Source organism: Schistocerca serialis, chromosome 6 (assembly GCF_023864345.2).
Source record: "Schistocerca serialis cubense isolate TAMUIC-IGC-003099 chromosome 6, iqSchSeri2.2, whole genome shotgun sequence".
In the NCBI taxonomy this organism is placed as follows: domain Eukaryota; kingdom Metazoa; phylum Arthropoda; class Insecta; order Orthoptera; family Acrididae; genus Schistocerca; species Schistocerca serialis.
In genome coordinates, this window is record NC_064643.1 from 286,572,608 (window position 1) to 286,591,100 (window position 18,493).

The following is an 18,493-nucleotide window of genomic DNA, read 5'->3' on the forward strand; positions in this document are numbered from 1 at the left end:
GGTGGCAGATTATGAAAATGAGGCTAACAATTGTCTGACGAAGAAATAATGGCGTTAAAACCTGTGGGAAGCGACTAAAAATGATCAGTGATGTGGGAAAAACGGAAATGGAAATAAAGCGAAAGTTATTAGAACTGGCCGAAATGGTTGTTTAAAAGGTGAAAGGAGCTGTTTGTGAACTAGAAACGGTGGATATTATAGCGGCGGTAGTGCTGAAAGCGGCAAAAAAATTTTTTTGGTTATGGTTTGGAAGTGGGTTACGTATTATTGAGTATATATATAGGCGGGATAAAATAGTATAGCAGATTACGGTAAAAAGGAGAAGGTGAATACAAAGTGAAACTACTGGCAAAAACAGAAAGAGGAAAATAAGACGACAGAAAAGATTTCGAAATGCAACAGTGACAATAACAAACGTGATTGTTGGATTCAAATTAATGATATCAATATAATGGAAGGAAACATTCCACGTGGGAAAAATTATATATAAAAAACAAAGATGAGATGACTTACCGAACAAAAGCGCTGGCAGGTCGATAGACACACAAACAAACACAAACATACACACAAAATTCAAGCTTTCGCAACAAACTGTTGCCTCGTCAGGAAAGAGGGAAGGAGAGGGGAAGACGAAAGGAAGTGGGTTTTAAGGGAGAGGGTAAGGAGTCATTCCAATCCCGGGAGCGGAAAGACTTACCTTACGGGGAAAAAAGGACAGGTATACACTCGCACACACGCACATATCCATCCACACATACAGACACAAGCAGACATATTTAAGACAAAGAGTTTGGGCAGAGATGTCAGTCGAGGCAGAAGTGTAGAGGCAAAGAAGTTGTTGAAAGACAGGTGAGGTATGAGTGGCGGCAACTTGAAATTAGCGGAGATTGAGGCCTGGCGGATTACGAGAAGAGAGGATATACTGAAGGGCAAGTTCCCATCTCCGGAGTTCGGATAGGTTGGTGTTGGTGGGAAGTATCCAGATAACCCGGACGGTGTAACACTGTGCCAAGGTGTGCTGGCTGTGCACCAAGGCATGTTTAGCCACAGGGTGATCCTCATTACCAACAAACACTGTCTGCCTGTGTCCATTCATGCGAATGGACAGTTTGTTGCTGGTCATTCCCACATAGAATGCATCACAGTGTAGGCAGGTCAGTTGGTAAATCACGTGGGTGCTTTCACACGTGGCTCTGCCTCTGATCGTGTACACCTTCCGGGTTACAGGACTGGAGTAGGTGGTGGTGGGAGGGTGCATGGGACAGGTTTTGCATCGGGGGCGGTTACAAGGATAGGAGCCAGAGGGTAGGGAAGGTGGTTTGGGGATTTCATAGGGATGAACTAACAGGTTACGAAGGTTAGGTGGACGGCGGAAAGACACTCTTGGCGGAGTGGGGAGGATTTCATGAAGGATGGATCTCATTTCAGGGCAGGATTTGAGGAAGTCGTATCCCTGCTGGAGAGCCGCATTCAGAGTCTGGTCCAGTCCCGGAAAGTATCCTGTCACAAGTGGGGCACTTTTGTGGTTCTTCTGTGGGGGATTTTGGGTTTGAGGGGACGAGGAAGTGGCTCTGGTTATTTGCTTCTGTACCAGGTCGGGAGGGTAGTTGCGGGATGCGAAAGCTGTTTTTTTTTTTTTTTTTTATATATAATTTTTCCCACGTGGAATGTTTCCTTCCATTATATATATATATATATATATATATATATATATATATATATATATATATATATATGAATTAATAGAGGGAAACATTCCACGTGGGAACAGTTTGTTGCGAAAGCTTGAATTTTGTGTGTATGTGTGTGCTTGTTTGTGTGTCTATCGACCTGCCAGTGCTTTCGTTCGGTAAGTCACATCATCTTTGTTTTGAGCAGTCTTTACATGGGGGAGTGGCCATGGGTCACAGACCCAGAGAACATGAAGACAGGCCCCATCCGTGACAACCCTGCACCTGCTCCAGGAGGAAAGCAAAACCTTGTAACTGAAAACAAAAACCACGTTCTCGAAGGAAATTGAGGGCCAGTTCAACCATCTGAGAATCATCTGCCTAATATTAAAGACAAGGAATTTGGAAGGTTACACTTCGTGCAAAGTGCCAAAAAAAAAAGACATTCCATGGGAGAAAATCGGTCTGGCTCCACAACCACATTGTGTTGATGGCTTGTTACACGAGATAAAACAGTAGGTGAGCCTAATACCACTGATGTGTAGACGGCATTAGACAGTGGACTCCTTCAGAGAGAAGCGGAAGGAATGGCGCAGTAGTCTCCTTAATTCTGAGGAATTTGTTACTGAGAGGAGTAGTGCACCAGATGTCATTCCACTTTTGGGTAAAAAGAGATTTGATGTGAATCCGCATATCTGCAAGGGAATGGGGGATAAGTATCTGCCTCTAGCCAAACGGTCAGCCAGCTCATTTCTTGAGATACCCACCGACTTGGGACCCAGAGAAAGACAACTGAGCATGCTGCACGACCAAGGAAAGATAGGTCATGGACAGCAGAGACCAAAGGGTGATGAGAGAAGCAGTGGACTATAGCCTGTAAGATACTTATTGAGTCAGTACATATTGAAACACTGCAGAGGGAGGCCTGAGTAACAAAACGGAGTGCCCTATTAATTGCTAGCAGCTCTGCTGTGAACACATTATGTGATCCCAGCAGTAAATGGTTTTCCATGCCAGTAGGAGACGTAAAAGTGTAACCTGTCTTATCTACTGTTTTAGAACCATCAGTGTGTGAGATGGTAGCACCGTGGAACTCCTCAAGGATGAAATGTACAATAAGCAGGAATACCATAGGGGCACAGTGACCTTAGGGTCCTGGAAGAGGTCAATCCTAACCTGTAGTTGAGGCATCATTCAAACGGGGGTGCGGGAAGAAATACAGGGTGACTTTCCAGGGATTGGAGATACCAATAGAGGGAAGGAGACGCATTTCAACCAACAATCCCATCCGAGGATGGGTTTCAGGAGGACAGTATATATATATATATATATATATATGTGGATGAATATGTGCGTGTGTGCTAGTGTATACCTGTCCTTTTTTCCCCCTAAGGTAAGTCTTTCCGCTCCCGGGATTGGAATGACTCCTTACCCTCTCCCTTAAAACCCACTTCCTTTCGTCTTCCCCTCTCCTTCCCTCTTTCCTGATGAGGCAACAGTTTGTTGCGAAAGCTTGAATTTTGTGTGTATGTTTGTGTTTGTTTGTGTATCTATCGACCTGCCAGCGCTTTTGTTCGGTAAGTCACCTCATCTTTGTTTTTTATATATAATTTTTCCCACTTGGAGTGTTTCCTTCCATTATATATATATATATATATATATATATATATATATATATATATATATATATATATATATATATATATATGACAGTCAGAGAATTGTTGAATGGCGATTGCGTAAGAAAACAAGAGTTGGCTCCGTCGTGTTTCTAGAGGAGGAATACCCACTTCGGCGAAGGGGCTGTCGACATTAGTACAAAATGCACCAATAACCACACACACCCCATAATGATGAACACGGTCAAGTAGTTCCATAGTACTGCTGAGCCATAAACCTGACAACTATAGTCTGGACAAAACCAGTGCACAGTAAAGGTACAGAAGAGTAGCATAGTCTGAACCCCCAGATGTGTGGGCTAATATTAAGCTTCCACATGCATGTAGTCTTCAGGTGGCAAATATGAGGCAGCCACATCAGCTTTTTATCGAAAAGAAGCTCCAAGAAACGGGATTGTGCTACAACATCTAGGCACTGGTCGCCAAAGTAAAGTTCTAGATCGAGGTGTGCTGTAGGTCTAGGGCAAAAATGCATAACCCGCATTTTGGAGGGAGAAAACTGGAAGCCATGGGGAAGGGCTCACACAAAGGCCTATCTGTTAGCGCCTTGGAGCTGGCGTTCAGCAGGTGCTGCTGAGTGGGAGCTGCACTAGATGCAGAAATCTTAGACATACGACACCAGGTTAACCAGGGCACAACAGAAGGTACAAGCCCACTGATGGCAATGAGGATGTGTGCGACACTTAACACAGGTGGCATACCATTCTGCTGGGTCCGATGCGTGCTGAGTGATGTGCCAACACTAATACAGAAGAGCCGGTGGGATAAAAACTTGTGGATGAAAATAGGAAAGATGCCACGAAAATTGCAGTCATGGAGGGTAACTAAAATGTGACAGTGCCAAGCCGTGTCATACGCCTTATGTAGGTCAAAGAAGACTATGACAAGGTATCAGTGGTTATTAAAAGCTTGTGGGATTGCTGTTTCCAACCTGAGTAAATGGTCAGTTGTAGATTGTCCTTCCCAGAAGCCACATTGATACTGGCACAAAAGGCCCCAAGATTCGAGTACCCAACATAATCAGAAGCAAACCATCCTCTTGAGCAGTTTACAAAGTATGTTGGTCAGGCTAATCAGTTGGTGGCTGTAGAGAACTTAAGGATGGAGATAACTAAGCTGTCCTGCGATTGCAAGAGGAAGGAACCCATGAGCATAATGCAGTTGAAAACCCTGAGCATGTGTGTCTCTGGGTAACATCCAAGTGTTGTACCATCTGGTTGTGGATTGAACCCCGGCCTGGGGTTGTGTCATGTGAAGAGAGAAGAGACTGCACGAATTCCTCGAGGAGGAGATACGGAGACGGGACTTGCTACATTAAGGTATGCAGTTCAACATAAGGAATTGACCTACCTGGACGGAGGTAGACATTGCAAATGGTGATTGCTGGAGTCATTTGCATTCAGACTGCTATCGTTTCCAGGTTGGTGTGAAGGGGGATCCAGTCACCAATGACATCCGTGTGAACAAAAGTGCACACCCCTCCAGATGCTATCTAGGGGTGGAGACAGTTCCGACAGAATGCCCAATAACCACGAAACGTTGGGGGTAGTCATCATGGAACTGCATTTCTTGAAGAGCAAGACAGAACATAGGATAACAGGAGACACCGTGTTATATTTTTGATACGTGATGATAATATCCATTGTGATTCCACTGGATTAGTTTGTGTTATTCTCCTCCTCCCCCTCCTCATCACCACCATCGCCATCACCTCTTTCAGAGGATGAGGAGGGCAGGGCTCAGAGGAAGAGAAGGCTTCTACAAGATTTGGGACCGCAAGGGAGGGAGCTACCTTAGTGAGGGGGAGGAATTGGGGGGAGGGAGGATTTGGGGGGGGGGGAGGGAGGGAGGATTTGGGGGGGGAGGGAGGGAGGAATGGGGGGGGAGGGAGGGAGGGAGGAATTGGGGGGAGGGAGGGAGGGAGGAATTGGGGGGGAGGGAGGGGGGAGGGAGGGAGGGAGGAATTGGGGGGCAGGGAGGGAGGGAGGAATGGGGGGAAAGGAAGGGAGGAATGGGGGGAAAGGAAGGGAGGAATGGGGGGAAAGGAAGGGAGGAATGGGGGGAAAGGAAGGGAGGAATGGGGGGAAAGGAAGGGAGGAATGGGGGGAAAGGAAGGGAGGAATGGGGGGAAAGGAAGGGAGGAATGGGGGGAAAGGAAGGGAGGAATGGGGGGAAAGGAAGGGAGGAATGGGGGGAAAGGAAGGGAGGAATGGGGGGAAAGGAAGGGAGGAATGGGGGGAAAGGAAGGGAGGAATGGGGGGAAAGGAAGGGAGGAATGGGGGGAAAGGAAGGGAGGAATGGGGGGAAAGGAAGGGAGGAATGGGGGGAAAGGAAGGGAGGAATGGGGGGAAAGGAAGGGAGGAATGGGGGGAAAGGAAGGGAGGAATGGGGGGAAAGGAAGGGAGGAATGGGGGGAAAGGAAGGGAGGAATGGGGGGAAAGGAGGAATGGGGGGAAAGGAGGAATGGGGGGAAAGGAATGGGAGCGGGGGACAAGAATCCACGCTGCACACACTAAAAGGGGGTTCGTCCCCCAAATGGCTCACACTACATACGGAAAATTTAGAAGTGTAGGTCAAGCCACAAAGGAGGGACCAAAATGCCAAAACGGATGAATGAGAACAGGCAAGAGAGACCAAATTGCAAAGAGGACAGGGAACCAGGTGGATATCCAGATCAACATAAGCGAGAACACCGAGAGAGGGGAATGACGGGGCAGCAGGGAAGGAGCAAAAATGGGGAGGGAGGGGCATGCTGAAGGGAATTCAGCCAGGGTAGACAGAATGGGATGCAATAGCTCAGGGCCCTGTGTGCGCCATGCATTAACTCACGAAAGAACCGTGAGCCCTCTGGGAGGGTAAAAGTACTGTGGGTCAACCTAGTATGTCCAATACAAAGACAGCAGAGAATGGTTGATACCCTTCGATGAAAACACCTCATGGTGGGCGTCTCCTTGATTACACAAAGTTTATTAGACAGAAGGGATACCGCCCCTACAACGCAGTCCACAATTGAGCAAAAATGGATTTGATGCAAAGCCACAAATTGGTTCACTGGGCAAGTTCATCACTCAAGATTCATACATGGCCGAGAACAGAAACAAAATGGACCAAACAGCTTTGCCAAAATCTGTAACAAGGTTGTGGATGACAGAGACCAAGGGGTGCCTGGAAAAACACCGAGTGATAGCCTTAAGGCCACTCACCGAGTCTGTATCAGAGTAAACTCAGGTGAGGAAGGACCATTTAATAAATAAGAAGAACTGATAGTTGGCCACCAGTTCCACAGTAAACAACTAGGCGTTGCAGACAAGAGATGGTGTTCCTATGCCAACATGAAGGTCTATTCCACGGGATCAGTGGATTTAGAGCCATCAATGTAAAGAAACAACGGTATCGTGAAAATCCTGTAACAGCGGACGGGACAAACAATGGAATACCATCTGAGTGATGGATGCTTTCGGACCCCAGAAGAGATCCATCTGAATCCTGGGCTGAGGTACTAACCAAAAGGGAATGGTCCGGAGGGAACGTAGGGGACATGGGGGAAGTTGGAAATCACAGTGGAGAGAAATGAGGCAGAGCCATATAATGGAAACCCATTCAAGGGAGAGCAATGGGTGGGTGACATCCTGAAGCCGTGATAAGAATAGAATACGAGGGGTGAGCATGTGACGAGTGAATAATGATGGCATAGGAAACCAGCAACTGGGACTGCCGAACCAAAAGAGAATGCATCCCAGTGTCAACTGGAAGACTATTGACAAGGCTAGTGCAAAAGGCACCTGTGAGTGAACATATACCACAATAGTGAACTGAGTTCAAGAGGAGCAGCGTGGAAGTGGCAGCTGATCTATAAACTTGACAACCTTAGTCTAGATGGTACAGAACTGAAATGTCGTGTGGCTAAGGCCTCCCGTCGGGTAGACCGTTCGCCTGGTGCAGGTCTTTCGATTTGACGCCACTTCGGCGACCTGTGCGTCGATGGGGATGAAATTATGATGATTAGGACAACACAACACCCAGTCCCTGAGCGGAGAAAATCTCCGACCCAGCCGGGAACCGAACCCGGGACCTTAGGATTGACATGCCGTCACATTGACCACTCAGCTACCGGGGCCGGACGGTACAGAACTAATGCCCAATGAAGGTGGTAAAGGGTTGAACAACCCTGCCCCAGGAGGTGTGGGCAAGGAAGTGAAGGACACTGAATTTACAGGAACAGCTGATCTTCAAAAAAGTGAATAAGGGACAACCAAGCAAGCTTGTTGTCAAAAAGAAGACCTAAGCAATGGAATTGGGGACCGCAGTCTGGCACTGGGGCAGAGCTCCAGATCAGGGTGGACTGTGGTACAGTGAAGGATTTAAGGGGGGAGGAGGAAAACCACACGAGTACCTACGCCAATGTGTGCCGGATGGCAACCTGGAGCTGTTGCTCCGCGGAGGTCAATGAGCGGTTGAATAAAAATTGGGAGGGTGCCCAAAGACCCCACTCAAGGAGTGTAAGTAAGCTGTGATGGCACCAAGCTGTATCATAGGTCTTACAAAGATCAAAGAAAATCAACAAGATAGCGGACTGATAAACGGCCTTCTGAACTGTGGTTTCCAATTGAAGAAGATGATGGATTGGAGACTGTCCCTCCCAAAAGCCACACTGGTAAGGAGATTTAAAAGTCCCGAGATTTGAGGTCCCAACTGAGTCCGCAAGCCACTATTGTTCAAAAAACTTGCAGGGGCCATTTGTCAAACTGAAGGGCCAGTAACTATCAAGGGACAATGGATCCTTGCTCGGCGTAAGGACAGAAACCACAATACTGTCTCTCCAATGAGACAGGAAAATGCCTTGGAGCCAAATACAGTTAAACGCCCAGAGGGGATATGTTTCCTGATGAGGAAAACTGACACCAATGCTGCTGCAAAATAGGTTGTGAGGTGTTCTGTCAGAACTTATGGATCTGTACAAAGTCCACCTGGGAGGGCACGGCCCAGAATAGAAGAATGCTGATGACAACTTTGGAGGGTGCGGAGTGTAACCCACACCAGTGACGAAAGGATAGAACACACCCACTTGCTCCGTTTTATTAAGTAATGGGCTTTGGTGTGTAGCTGTTTACAGGTAATTCAACCAGTGAAGGGCGGATGCCACTTAAGATGTCGCAACACATGACAACGATCACAGATAGTAGTAGCAAATGGCCATGGGTGATGGGCATGAGAAGGAAGGGAGGAGGGAGTTGCTGAAGGAAGGTAGTGAGGGTAGAGGGTGTAGGTGGCCTGTCAGGAGGTAGGTAGATGTTGCAAACCATGACTGCAGAGTCCAAAAGGACCCTGACCCTGATGGCAAGTGCATCCAATATGGTCATAAGGAGGATCATTAAATGAACCGTTTCCAACCGAAGAGACAGCCATAGAAAAACTGCCAGTTTTTGATGCTTACAAAAAGGATGGTAAGAAAAAGGCGAAGAAAAACGAAAACTGGAAGGAATACAAGAAACCAGGTGGATAGCCAGGTCGATGTAAGTAGTAACGCAAGGGAAGGCGATAGGGGCAAGGGCAACAAGGGCAGGGGCAGGGGCAACAAGGAAAGGGAGGGAGGGGCAAGGGGAAGGAAATGCACTGTGGGAAAGAAGAATGGGCTGCAATAGCTCAGGGGCCAGTGTGTGTCACTCACGAATTTGGGAAAGAGCCATGAGATCCGGGTGGGGGTGAGGGACCTGAACCAGGTGAGGGGTTTAGGATTCTGAGTGGTCTGGAAGGATTTCTTTAGATAGCATGAATATGATGATGTCATGAAGGTGACCATTGTTATGCACTGGATTTGTTTGCACATGATGCCTTCAAAGGAGACTTAATTATGGGTGAGGACATAGGTGTTATGGTGACTGAGGAGGAGGCTGGATGTCTGGAGTCAGTCATGAGCTGGGAAAGGCATTCTTCAATAGCAGCAATGCCATGGGCATTGGGGATGATGGTGTAGAAGGATGGGGCTTCAACAGTGACTGACAGGACACTGTGTGGTAAAGGAACAAGGAACTGTAGAGAGTCTGAGGAAATGATTGGTGTCTAATATAGGACAGTAGGTTATGGGTAGGCTTAAGGTGTTGGTCAATGTGACCTGAGATTCTCTCAGTGGGGGCACAGTTATCACCCACAATGAGGTGTCCTGGGTGATTGGATTTATGGTCTTTAGGAAGCACGTAGAAGGCAGGAGTGAGAGGGGTGGTGGGTGTAAGGAGAGGTTCTGAATTGCACCTACAGATCTGAGGAGGAATTAGAGATGCTGTTGGGAATGAGACCACTGCGGCAGGGTTTGTAGGCAGACATATCTGACAGATGGCCGAGTCCTCCGCCATGTAATCTCTGTAGTTCAAAACCACAGTAGTGGAGCCTTTGTTGGTTGGTTGGTTGGTGTTTGGGGAAGGAGACCAGACAGCGTGGTCATCGGTCTCATCGGATTAGGGAAGAATGGGGAAGAAAGTCGGCCGTGCCCTTTCAGAGGAACCATCCCGGCATTTGCCTGGAGTGATTTAGGGAAATCACGGAAAACCTAAATCAGGATGGCCGGACGCGGGATTGAACCGTCGTCCTCCCGAATGCGAGTCCAGTGTCTAACCACTGCGCCACCTCGCTCGGTGAGCCTTTGTCAGAAGGTAGGATTGTACAGTCAGGTTTAGTTTTTAAGTGGTGAATAGCAGTTCTTTCTGCAGATGTAAGGTTAGTTTCCATTTTAAAGGATTTGATGAATGATGGTGAGGCAATGTTTGAGATGAGGAAATTCTGGGATATTAAAAGGAGTGGTTTGGGGGCATTGGGGGTGAGTCACGATTGGATAGAGGAGTGAACCAAGTCAGGCACGGTTCAGTATTGGTTTTAGACTGAGTCTAATAGGTAATGTTGGGGCAAAAAGTGTTTCTACCTTAGGGACCAGGAGATGGACAGAAAGTGTTCAAGAAGTCCATGAATGAATTTGGGAGTGGGGCAAAACATAACTTTTGGAGAAAGACATACTTCTGTGGGACTTAGGCTTTTGGGGTAATGGTTCATAACTGTTTTGGTTCTGTTTAGGTTCTCAATTCTGTATGGTGGTGGGAGTTAGTTTCTGAGGGTGTGGCAAATGTAATAAGTCTGTGAGATATGGTTTATCAGCTATGAGGATATGTGGGGTAGTTTTGTATGCTCTTGTCAAGGTGGTGGACAGTTTTAGCCCAAGGCGGCATCAGGAGACGAACAGGCTGGAAATTTTGCAGTGGCATTGTGCATGCTGCTCTAGTTCCTAAAGAGCAAGAGTCACCATGCGAGTGATGGGATGCAGAAATCTGGGACTGCAGATCAGGAGTATTTTATGTATGGAGAGGAGGAATTACAAGAAAGTTTGAGCCTGATTTACATGGTTTTGCAGCAGTAGGTGATGAGGGTTATGAACTGGTGGAACCTAATAGAGAAATGTCAATGTGGAAGGACGGATTGCACCCAGAGATGGGTATTTTGATGGTCAGGTCATTTGGAAGGATTTCATGAGCTACGCAACAATGAAGGAACAGCATGTGGGGTAGAGTTCTGGCTAGAAATGGGGAAGGTTTTCTGTAATGGCCCAGATGACAGAAGCAAGGATCGATGTAGAGTATTTACATGTAAAAATACATGGGAAGAATGCATAAAAATATGTACAATAGGTGAGAAAAATGTGGAAAAACTCAAAACTATTTAAAACACACAGTGAAAGACAAAAGCAAGCTAAAATCAAACTGAAAACACAGTGAGATCAAAGAGAGAGAGAGAGAGAGAGAGAGAGAGAGAGAGAGAGAGAGAGAGAGAGAGAGGACGGTAATAGTGGAATACAGGTCAGTGGATGGATGTGTGTGAAGAGAGGGTACCACATGTAAATGGATTAGCTGAGGTTAATATTTTCTTGCTGGAAGGGTGGGGAGGGAGGGCAGGGGTTCAAAAAGTTCACTTGAGTGCTGACAGGCACAATGGAAAGACCGCTATTCATTTAAGCTTTCAACTGAACATCTTCCCCTGAAGTATAAAAAAAAAAAAGCACACACGCAGCCCCCGCCCCCCCCCCCCCCCCCGCCTCCCCCTCCACACGTGCACACAGGCACATGCACCCCTCCCAGACATGATCACTGTTCGGCCACTGTGGCTGGACTATGGACTGCAGTTGTGCCTCATGGAAGAAGCAACTTGGTGTGGGTGGTGGGGTAAGAAGGCAGCATGGACTCCACCATTCTCTTTACTTGTTCCTCCTCAACCCAATAAGCTACCTTCCTTGGTGGTGATCTCCACCTCTAAGATGGCCACATCCGTACCTCCGTTCATATCAAATCTACCAACCATCAGCAATACCCCATAACGACAGCTGTCATCCATTACATACCAAGAAGTTCCTTCCATAGAGCCTAGTCAACTGTGAAACTTCCTGGCAGATTAAAACTGTGTGGCCGACCGAGACTCGAACTCGGGACCTTTGCCTTTCGCGGGCAAGTGCTCTACCAACTGAGCTACCGAAGCACGACTCACGCCCGGTACTCACAGCTTTACTTCTGCCAGTACCTTGTCTCCTACCTTCCAAACTTTACAGAAGCTCTCCTGCGAACCTTGCAGAACTAGCACTCCTGAAAGAAAGGATATTGCGGGGACATGGCTTAGCCACAGCCTGGGGGATGTTTCCAGAATGAGTCATTCTAGTCAACTGTGGTTGTACATTTTTAGTGACGAGCAGTCCCTCTTCAAATACCAAGGATTTCAGCGAGGCCTACACAGGCCGAAACTACTGTCCCAAATGTGTACACAAAAACATCTACCATACCTTCTTTCTCCAGTCCCTACCATCTCCCACATATCCACCATCCAACCACAAAGGAGCACTCTCTCTTGACTCAGTACCAGTCTCAACTGGAAGAACTGAATCACATTTTCCACCTCGTGTGTCCTAATAAGAGGAGTATCTCAACCACTATTCTACCCACCCCTCCCACAGTGGAATTCCACAGGGTGTATACGTGGACAAGGAAAAAAAAATCCCGGATTTCCCAGTTAAAAATACATCTTCTCGCGGGTGAAAATACACTCTTTTCATGTTAAGTGACAGTATACTCTTCCTCGGCACTGTAAAACTCATCAATCCTTTGAATGTCTAAGGTTTTATATACTGACATAGAATTTCCTGGTACTTTATAAAACGAAACTGAGGGGGGGGGGGGGGGGGGGGGGGGGAGAATACGTTTTGAAAGACCTTTGATGTGCAGCAAATGTGTATGCTGCATATTTTCGTACTACGAAGGTATAAATTTGAATTCCACCAAACACTGCATGTCACTTTCCGAAGCACTGAAATCGAGATAGCGATGTGCTTTTGTAAGCCAGTCATAGCTTATGCCACGTGATCTCGCCAGCTGATGACAGCATAGGGCACGTGATGTAGGCAGCCAATAGCAAGATCATTCTTAAGTAGCACGAACACACAAACAAGAAAAGTTAATGATTTATATTAATATACATAGCATTCACATATACTATTAGTCTCTAAGATTAATAAAATGAAAGAGAAGCTAAGCTTCCACATATAACATTGATCTTTTTGCGGGTGTTACACTTTAAGATACATCACACAAATGCGCCAGTAAAATTTTTAATAAAGACGTACATATCTGATCTTCTGGGCTCGAAATTCATCTAAACGGCCGTCCTCAAAGAGTTGATTTTTAAATGAGAATCAAACGCTTAGTGATTTAAGAAATTCATCGTACATCTCACACATAGTTCCTCTTGTGTAAAAGGATTTGCTTTGAATGTAACGCTTTCCAAACCACCGTTCGCAATATTTTCCGGCGACCTGTTGGAAATAGGTTCATTTCAGCAGTTCCAAGAGAGCGCCAGATAACAGGCGTCACCGCACTTGCGCAGCTACGATGATGCAGGAAGCCCATATGTTCGTATGTGTAAAACATTAAAAGACCTTACATTATGTCATATAAGAAATAAGACAAAAGAGGATACTAAAAGAGCCTTGGAATTTCGTGAACCATACTAAAATGCATAATTCAGCTTAAATTGCACATTCGTATGTAAATTGACGTACCAGTACTGTATTATCTCATGTTTGGTTCTTTATTATAGCATAATGCCATACGTGCACTTGAAATGCTGCGAACAGTTGAAACTAGCCAATAGTGTGAAATTAAACACTTTGTTTCAAATAAATTGACTGCCTCAGCAGAAAAGATTAACAAAAGCCTACTGTCTTTAGCAAACCGGCAAAAATAACTTCATTGTCCTGTAAGACGATTAATGCTCGACTGTTAGAAAGGTGGAAATAAAATCTGAAACTAATAACATATTTAAGCCTTCCGTAATTATGTGAATGTATTTAATTCATTTGATAGCTCCTGGCCACAAATATCCGTTTTGTTATCATTTAACGTGAAAGCAATAAACGAAGAGGAAACAACAAAATCGCTGAACGTAAACACAGGGCATCTCCTGGGGCACGACAACTTACAAGCCATCCGTCTGCATGAATGGCTTACAAACTGCAGCCGTGAGACATCTAGACGACCCAGTTGCTGAAGGTGCTGCCCAGCACAATGTGCTTCACTTCAAAGACTGCTTCACAGCCTGTGTTATTTGCATCCTTCCTACTAACATCAGCTTTTCTAAACTGTGCAGGGGGGAACTCTCCCTGCAATATAGCCTACATTTCTATAGCCCCTTGGTCTCAATCTTCATTAGACCCACTTCTCCACTTACCTACCCCCTTCCCTGCTCCCATTTTAGCACTACAAAGCCTTCTATACCACCAACACATCCAATAGCCTTCATTAGTCTCCCCCCTCCCCCCCCCCCATATATCTATCTCTCTCTCTCTCTCTCTGTGTGTGTCTGTCTGTCTGTGTGTGTGTGTGTGTGTGTGTGTGTGTGTGTGTGTGTGTGTGTGTGTGTGTGTGTTTTTTTTATACTTTGCAAGAAGGCCTTTCAGCCGAAAGTTTAAATGTACAATAGCCTTTCCATTGTGCCTACCTGCGAATTACCATCATCCCCATATTATGAGTAGCAATCTATCCTTTTGGTAACACTGTCCTTATCCTATCCTGAATTTTGCACTGTTTTAGCTTCCTAATTGTCTTTTTCAGGCAAGAATGAGTAAGAAAATCAAACATTGGCACTCTGCACATGAAAAGATTTCATCAGGATGACTGACAGACAGCCTGCATTCTCATACGATAATTTTTCACAATTATTTTACATTAGACTTTACACATTAACATACAATAGAACTAATAACTAGTTGATTCACATCAATAACTATACATAACAAACAACTACATACTTTCAAAAATTGTTTCACAGTTAACTAAGACATATAACAAAATCAACAAGTACTGTGTTATGTCTGTATTAATTGTTGTCAGAAATTATCTTACTCAGAATTCTTATTTGTTCTTGTGCTTGTTGCAGCTCCTCTTGAAGATCCGTATATTCATATGTCACCGAATCAAGCTGTGATTTAAGTTTACGTACCTCCCTATTTTCTATGACGGAGCGTTTTTGTTGCTGTATCAGGGGGGACTGCAACAAAATCTCTCTATTAGTAACAATCATTCACAGATATAATAACAACGAACACAATGTAATACACTTTACATTACCTTATTTGTAGACTAATAGTAGCAGAATCGGCAGTAAACCAAATATAGTATGAAATTAAAAGTAACAGGCCAAAAAATGTGTCAATAAAACACTAGCACTGTGGAGAATGGGGGTGGCAAGAGTGGGGGTGCGGGTGGCAAGAGAGAGAGTGGGGCGTGGGGGTGAGTGGGCGTGGGGGGGAGAGAGTGCGGCGGGGGGGGGGGGGGGGGGGGAGAGAGTGCGGCGGGGGGGGGGGGAGAGAGTGCGGCGGGGGGGGGGGGGGGGGAGAGAGTGCGGCGGGGGGGGGAGAGAGTGCGGCGGGGGGGGGAGAGAGTGCGGCGGGGGGGGAGAGAGTGCGGCGGGGGGGGGGAGAGAGTGCGGCGGGGGGGGGGGAGAGTGGGGTGGGGGAGAGAGTGCGGCGGGGGGGGGGGAGAGTGCGGCGGGGGGGGGGAGAGAGTGTGGCGGGGGGGGGGGGGGGGGGGAGAGTGCGGCGGGGGGGAGAGAGTGCGGCGGGGGGGAGAGTGTGCGGCGGGGGGGAGAGTGTGCGGCGGGGGGGAGAGAGTGCGGTGGGGGGGGGAGAGAGTGCGGTGGGGGGGGGGGGGAGAGAGTGCGGCGGGGGGGGGGGGGGGGGGGAGTGCGGCGGGGGGGGGGGGGGGAGTGCGGCGGGGGGGAGAGAGTGCGGCGGGGGGGGGAGAGAGTGCGGCGGGGGGGAGAGAGTGCGGCGGGGGGGAGAGAGTGCGGCGGGGGGGAGAGAGTGCGGCGGGGGGGGGGGGGGGGGGCCGGGGGGCGTAGAGTGTGCGGGGGGGGGGGGGGGTAGAGTGTGCGGGGGGGGGTAGATTGTGCGGGGGGGGTAGAGTGTGCGGGGGGGGGGGTGGGGGTAGAGTGTGCAGGGGGGTGTAGAGTGTGCGGGGGGGGGGGGGGGGGGTGTAGAGTGTGCGGGGGGGGGGGGGTGTAGAGTGTGCGGGGGGGTGTAGAGTGTGCGGGGGGGTGTAGAGTGTGCGGGGGGGGGGGGGTGTAGAGTGTGCGGGGGGGGGGGGGGTAGAGTGTGCGAGGGGGGGGGGGGGGTAGAGTGTGCGAGGGGGGGGGGGGTAGAGTGTGCGGTGGGTAGAGTGTGGTGGGTAGAGTGAGGGGTAGGTTGGGGGTAGAGTGGGGGTGAGAGTGGGGGTGAGAGTGGGGGTGAGAGTGGGGGTGAGAGTGGGGGTGAGAGTGGGGGGGAGAGTGGGGGGGAGAGTGGGGGGGGGAGTGGGGGGGAGTGGGGGGGGGAGTGGGGGGGGAGTGGGGGAGGGAGTGGGGGAGGGAGTGGGGGGGAGTGGGGGGGGGAGAGTGGGGGAGTCCTTTTGTTTACACTAATAAACAATTTCCCAGTTCCAACTATATGAGAATGAGGATTAGCTGATCACAGTTTTTGAATGTGGATTTACTGACACATTAAAGAGAACTTTACTGGCAGCAGGCACCAGAATACCTTGTACTTATTGGATAATGAAGTTGCACACACTGTTTTTGTTATCACATTCAATTATGTTATGATAGAGTAAAACCTGTAGTGAAACCTCCTGGCAGATTAAAACTGTGTGCCCGACCGAGACTCGAACTCGGGACCTTTGCCTTTCGCGGGCAAATGCTCTACCAACTGAGCTACCGAAGCACGACTCACGCCCGGTTCTCACAGATTTCCTTCCAAACTTTACAGAAGCTCTCCTGCGAACCTTGCAGAACTAGCACTCCTGAAAGAAAGGATATTGCGGAGACATGGCTTAGCCACAGCCTGGGGGATGTAGGAGACGAGGTACTGGCAGAAGTAAAGCTGTGAGTACTGGGCGTGAGTCGTGCTTCGGTAGCTCAGTTGGTAGAGCACTTGCCTGCGAAAGGCAAAGGTCCCGAGTTCGAGTCTCGGTCAGGCACACCGTTTTAATCTGCCAGGAAGTTTCATATCGGCGCACACTCCGCTGCAGAGTGAAAATCTCATTCTGAAAACCTGTAGTAGTCAACAACACCAGGAACCAATGGTTATGACTGTACAGCTACTGATGCAGTCATTCATGTTGTCATTTATTTAAAGCAAGTAGCACCATTACATCAATTGCTCAGCCATCAGCTGTAAGCCATTGACCTAAGTACAACAGCTTCCATAGTCAGTATCAATCTGAATAAAATCCTTTAGTGAATTACTTTGAAATCATTACCACAGCACTCTGGGTGACTAAAATTGCTGCACAGTCTACCTAAGTCCAATGCCCTCCACAACACAAACTTCACTACATATCATCAACTTATTTTCCTCCCTTCTTAGATCATCACTTATGTCCAATTCTGGGGTGCTGTTCCAATGGCAGAGAGCCTCAGAAATAGTGACAACCTAAGAAAGGTAAATAAGCTGATACTGTGATTGAATTTTGTGTAGGGGACGACATACAGCAATGTCAGCAATAGTGCTGCTGTGGTGCAATGGTTGGCATTCCTGTCTAGTAAGCAAGGAGACCCCAGTTCAAGTTCCAGCCATGGTACAAATTTTAATTAATTTCTTCAGCTTCTTTCATTATAAACAGTATTTGATGCTGTCCTCTTCATGCAGGACTAAACTGCTGTCATACAGGGATCTTCCCTATATACCATTGTTTTGGCTGTCACGTAACAACTGACATCATTTCATTCAAAATCTTTGGACAGTTCAAATTAAAGATGTCGATGGAGCAGCAGTTGTACTAAAAGGTAATAGTTTTTAAGATGGTCCACAGAAAGCAATGATTCAATCACCCTGAAAAAGACCACTGCAAAAAGAACAAAATATCAGTTTTAATAGTGGTTTAAGTTTCATAATGATAAAGCAAAACTTGCAAACGGACCTTAAGGCATGAAGGGGTAAAAAATAAATTTATGAAATGGTATCATACTAACAGACAAGCACATATGTCTGATCTGTTTTTGTATTTAATGTCATTAAGTTCACATGTAATTTTTTTCCAAACTATTGTCTCTAGGAAATTAGTGCCAATATTGTACACACACACGGAAAAACTAAAACCTAAGACTGCTTTTCAGTAAAGGAAGCAGTAAAAAGGCCGTTTGTCGAGCACATAGTTGGTAGCTTTTGTTTCCTAAAACTGATGCCTTGGGCTACAATGGATTTGACTTCATGCAACAATTTAGGTGCGGAGGACGTCACAAGCAAGAACTGGTAGTATGTTGTTAGCCCCCTCAGTTTAGGCAAGCATGCTTTCACCATCCAAACTCTGCCCACAACAGCTCCATAGATTTTTAGCAGACAACTATGTTTTCTCATTCACTCAGTTTATTCTGGTTCTCAGTGTCATGTATACGAACAACTGAATGACTGCTGCTCCCAAAAATTATTTTATGAATATGTTTTAACAATGGGATGAGCTCATCAGATATCATAAAAAACTAAACCTACAACTTGCATCCACAGAATACATGCATATAAAATAGCACATAACACAAGCACTACACTGGTTGTTGAGATAGAAAAGTTTTGCATAAGGAATGCTGTATAGT

General features: G+C 47.1%; 1 protein-coding gene and 1 non-coding gene across 3 annotated transcripts in view; both read right to left on the minus strand.

The window, feature by feature from the left end:
- Window positions 1-18,493, minus strand: part of LOC126483770 (rootletin-like) — a 250,250-nt gene that overhangs the window by 201,497 nt on the left and 30,260 nt on the right. For both annotated transcript variants that reach the window (XM_050106920.1, XM_050106919.1), the window contains exon 6: window positions 14,773-14,917. In XM_050106920.1, the coding sequence (XP_049962877.1) occupies window positions 14,773-14,917 (145 nt within the window). The remainder of the gene's footprint in view (window positions 1-14,772; window positions 14,918-18,493) is intronic.
- Trnas-cga (transfer RNA serine (anticodon CGA)) lies at window positions 16,552-16,626 on the minus strand. Its single transcript has one exon. It is a non-coding gene; the product is annotated as a tRNA-Ser (tRNA).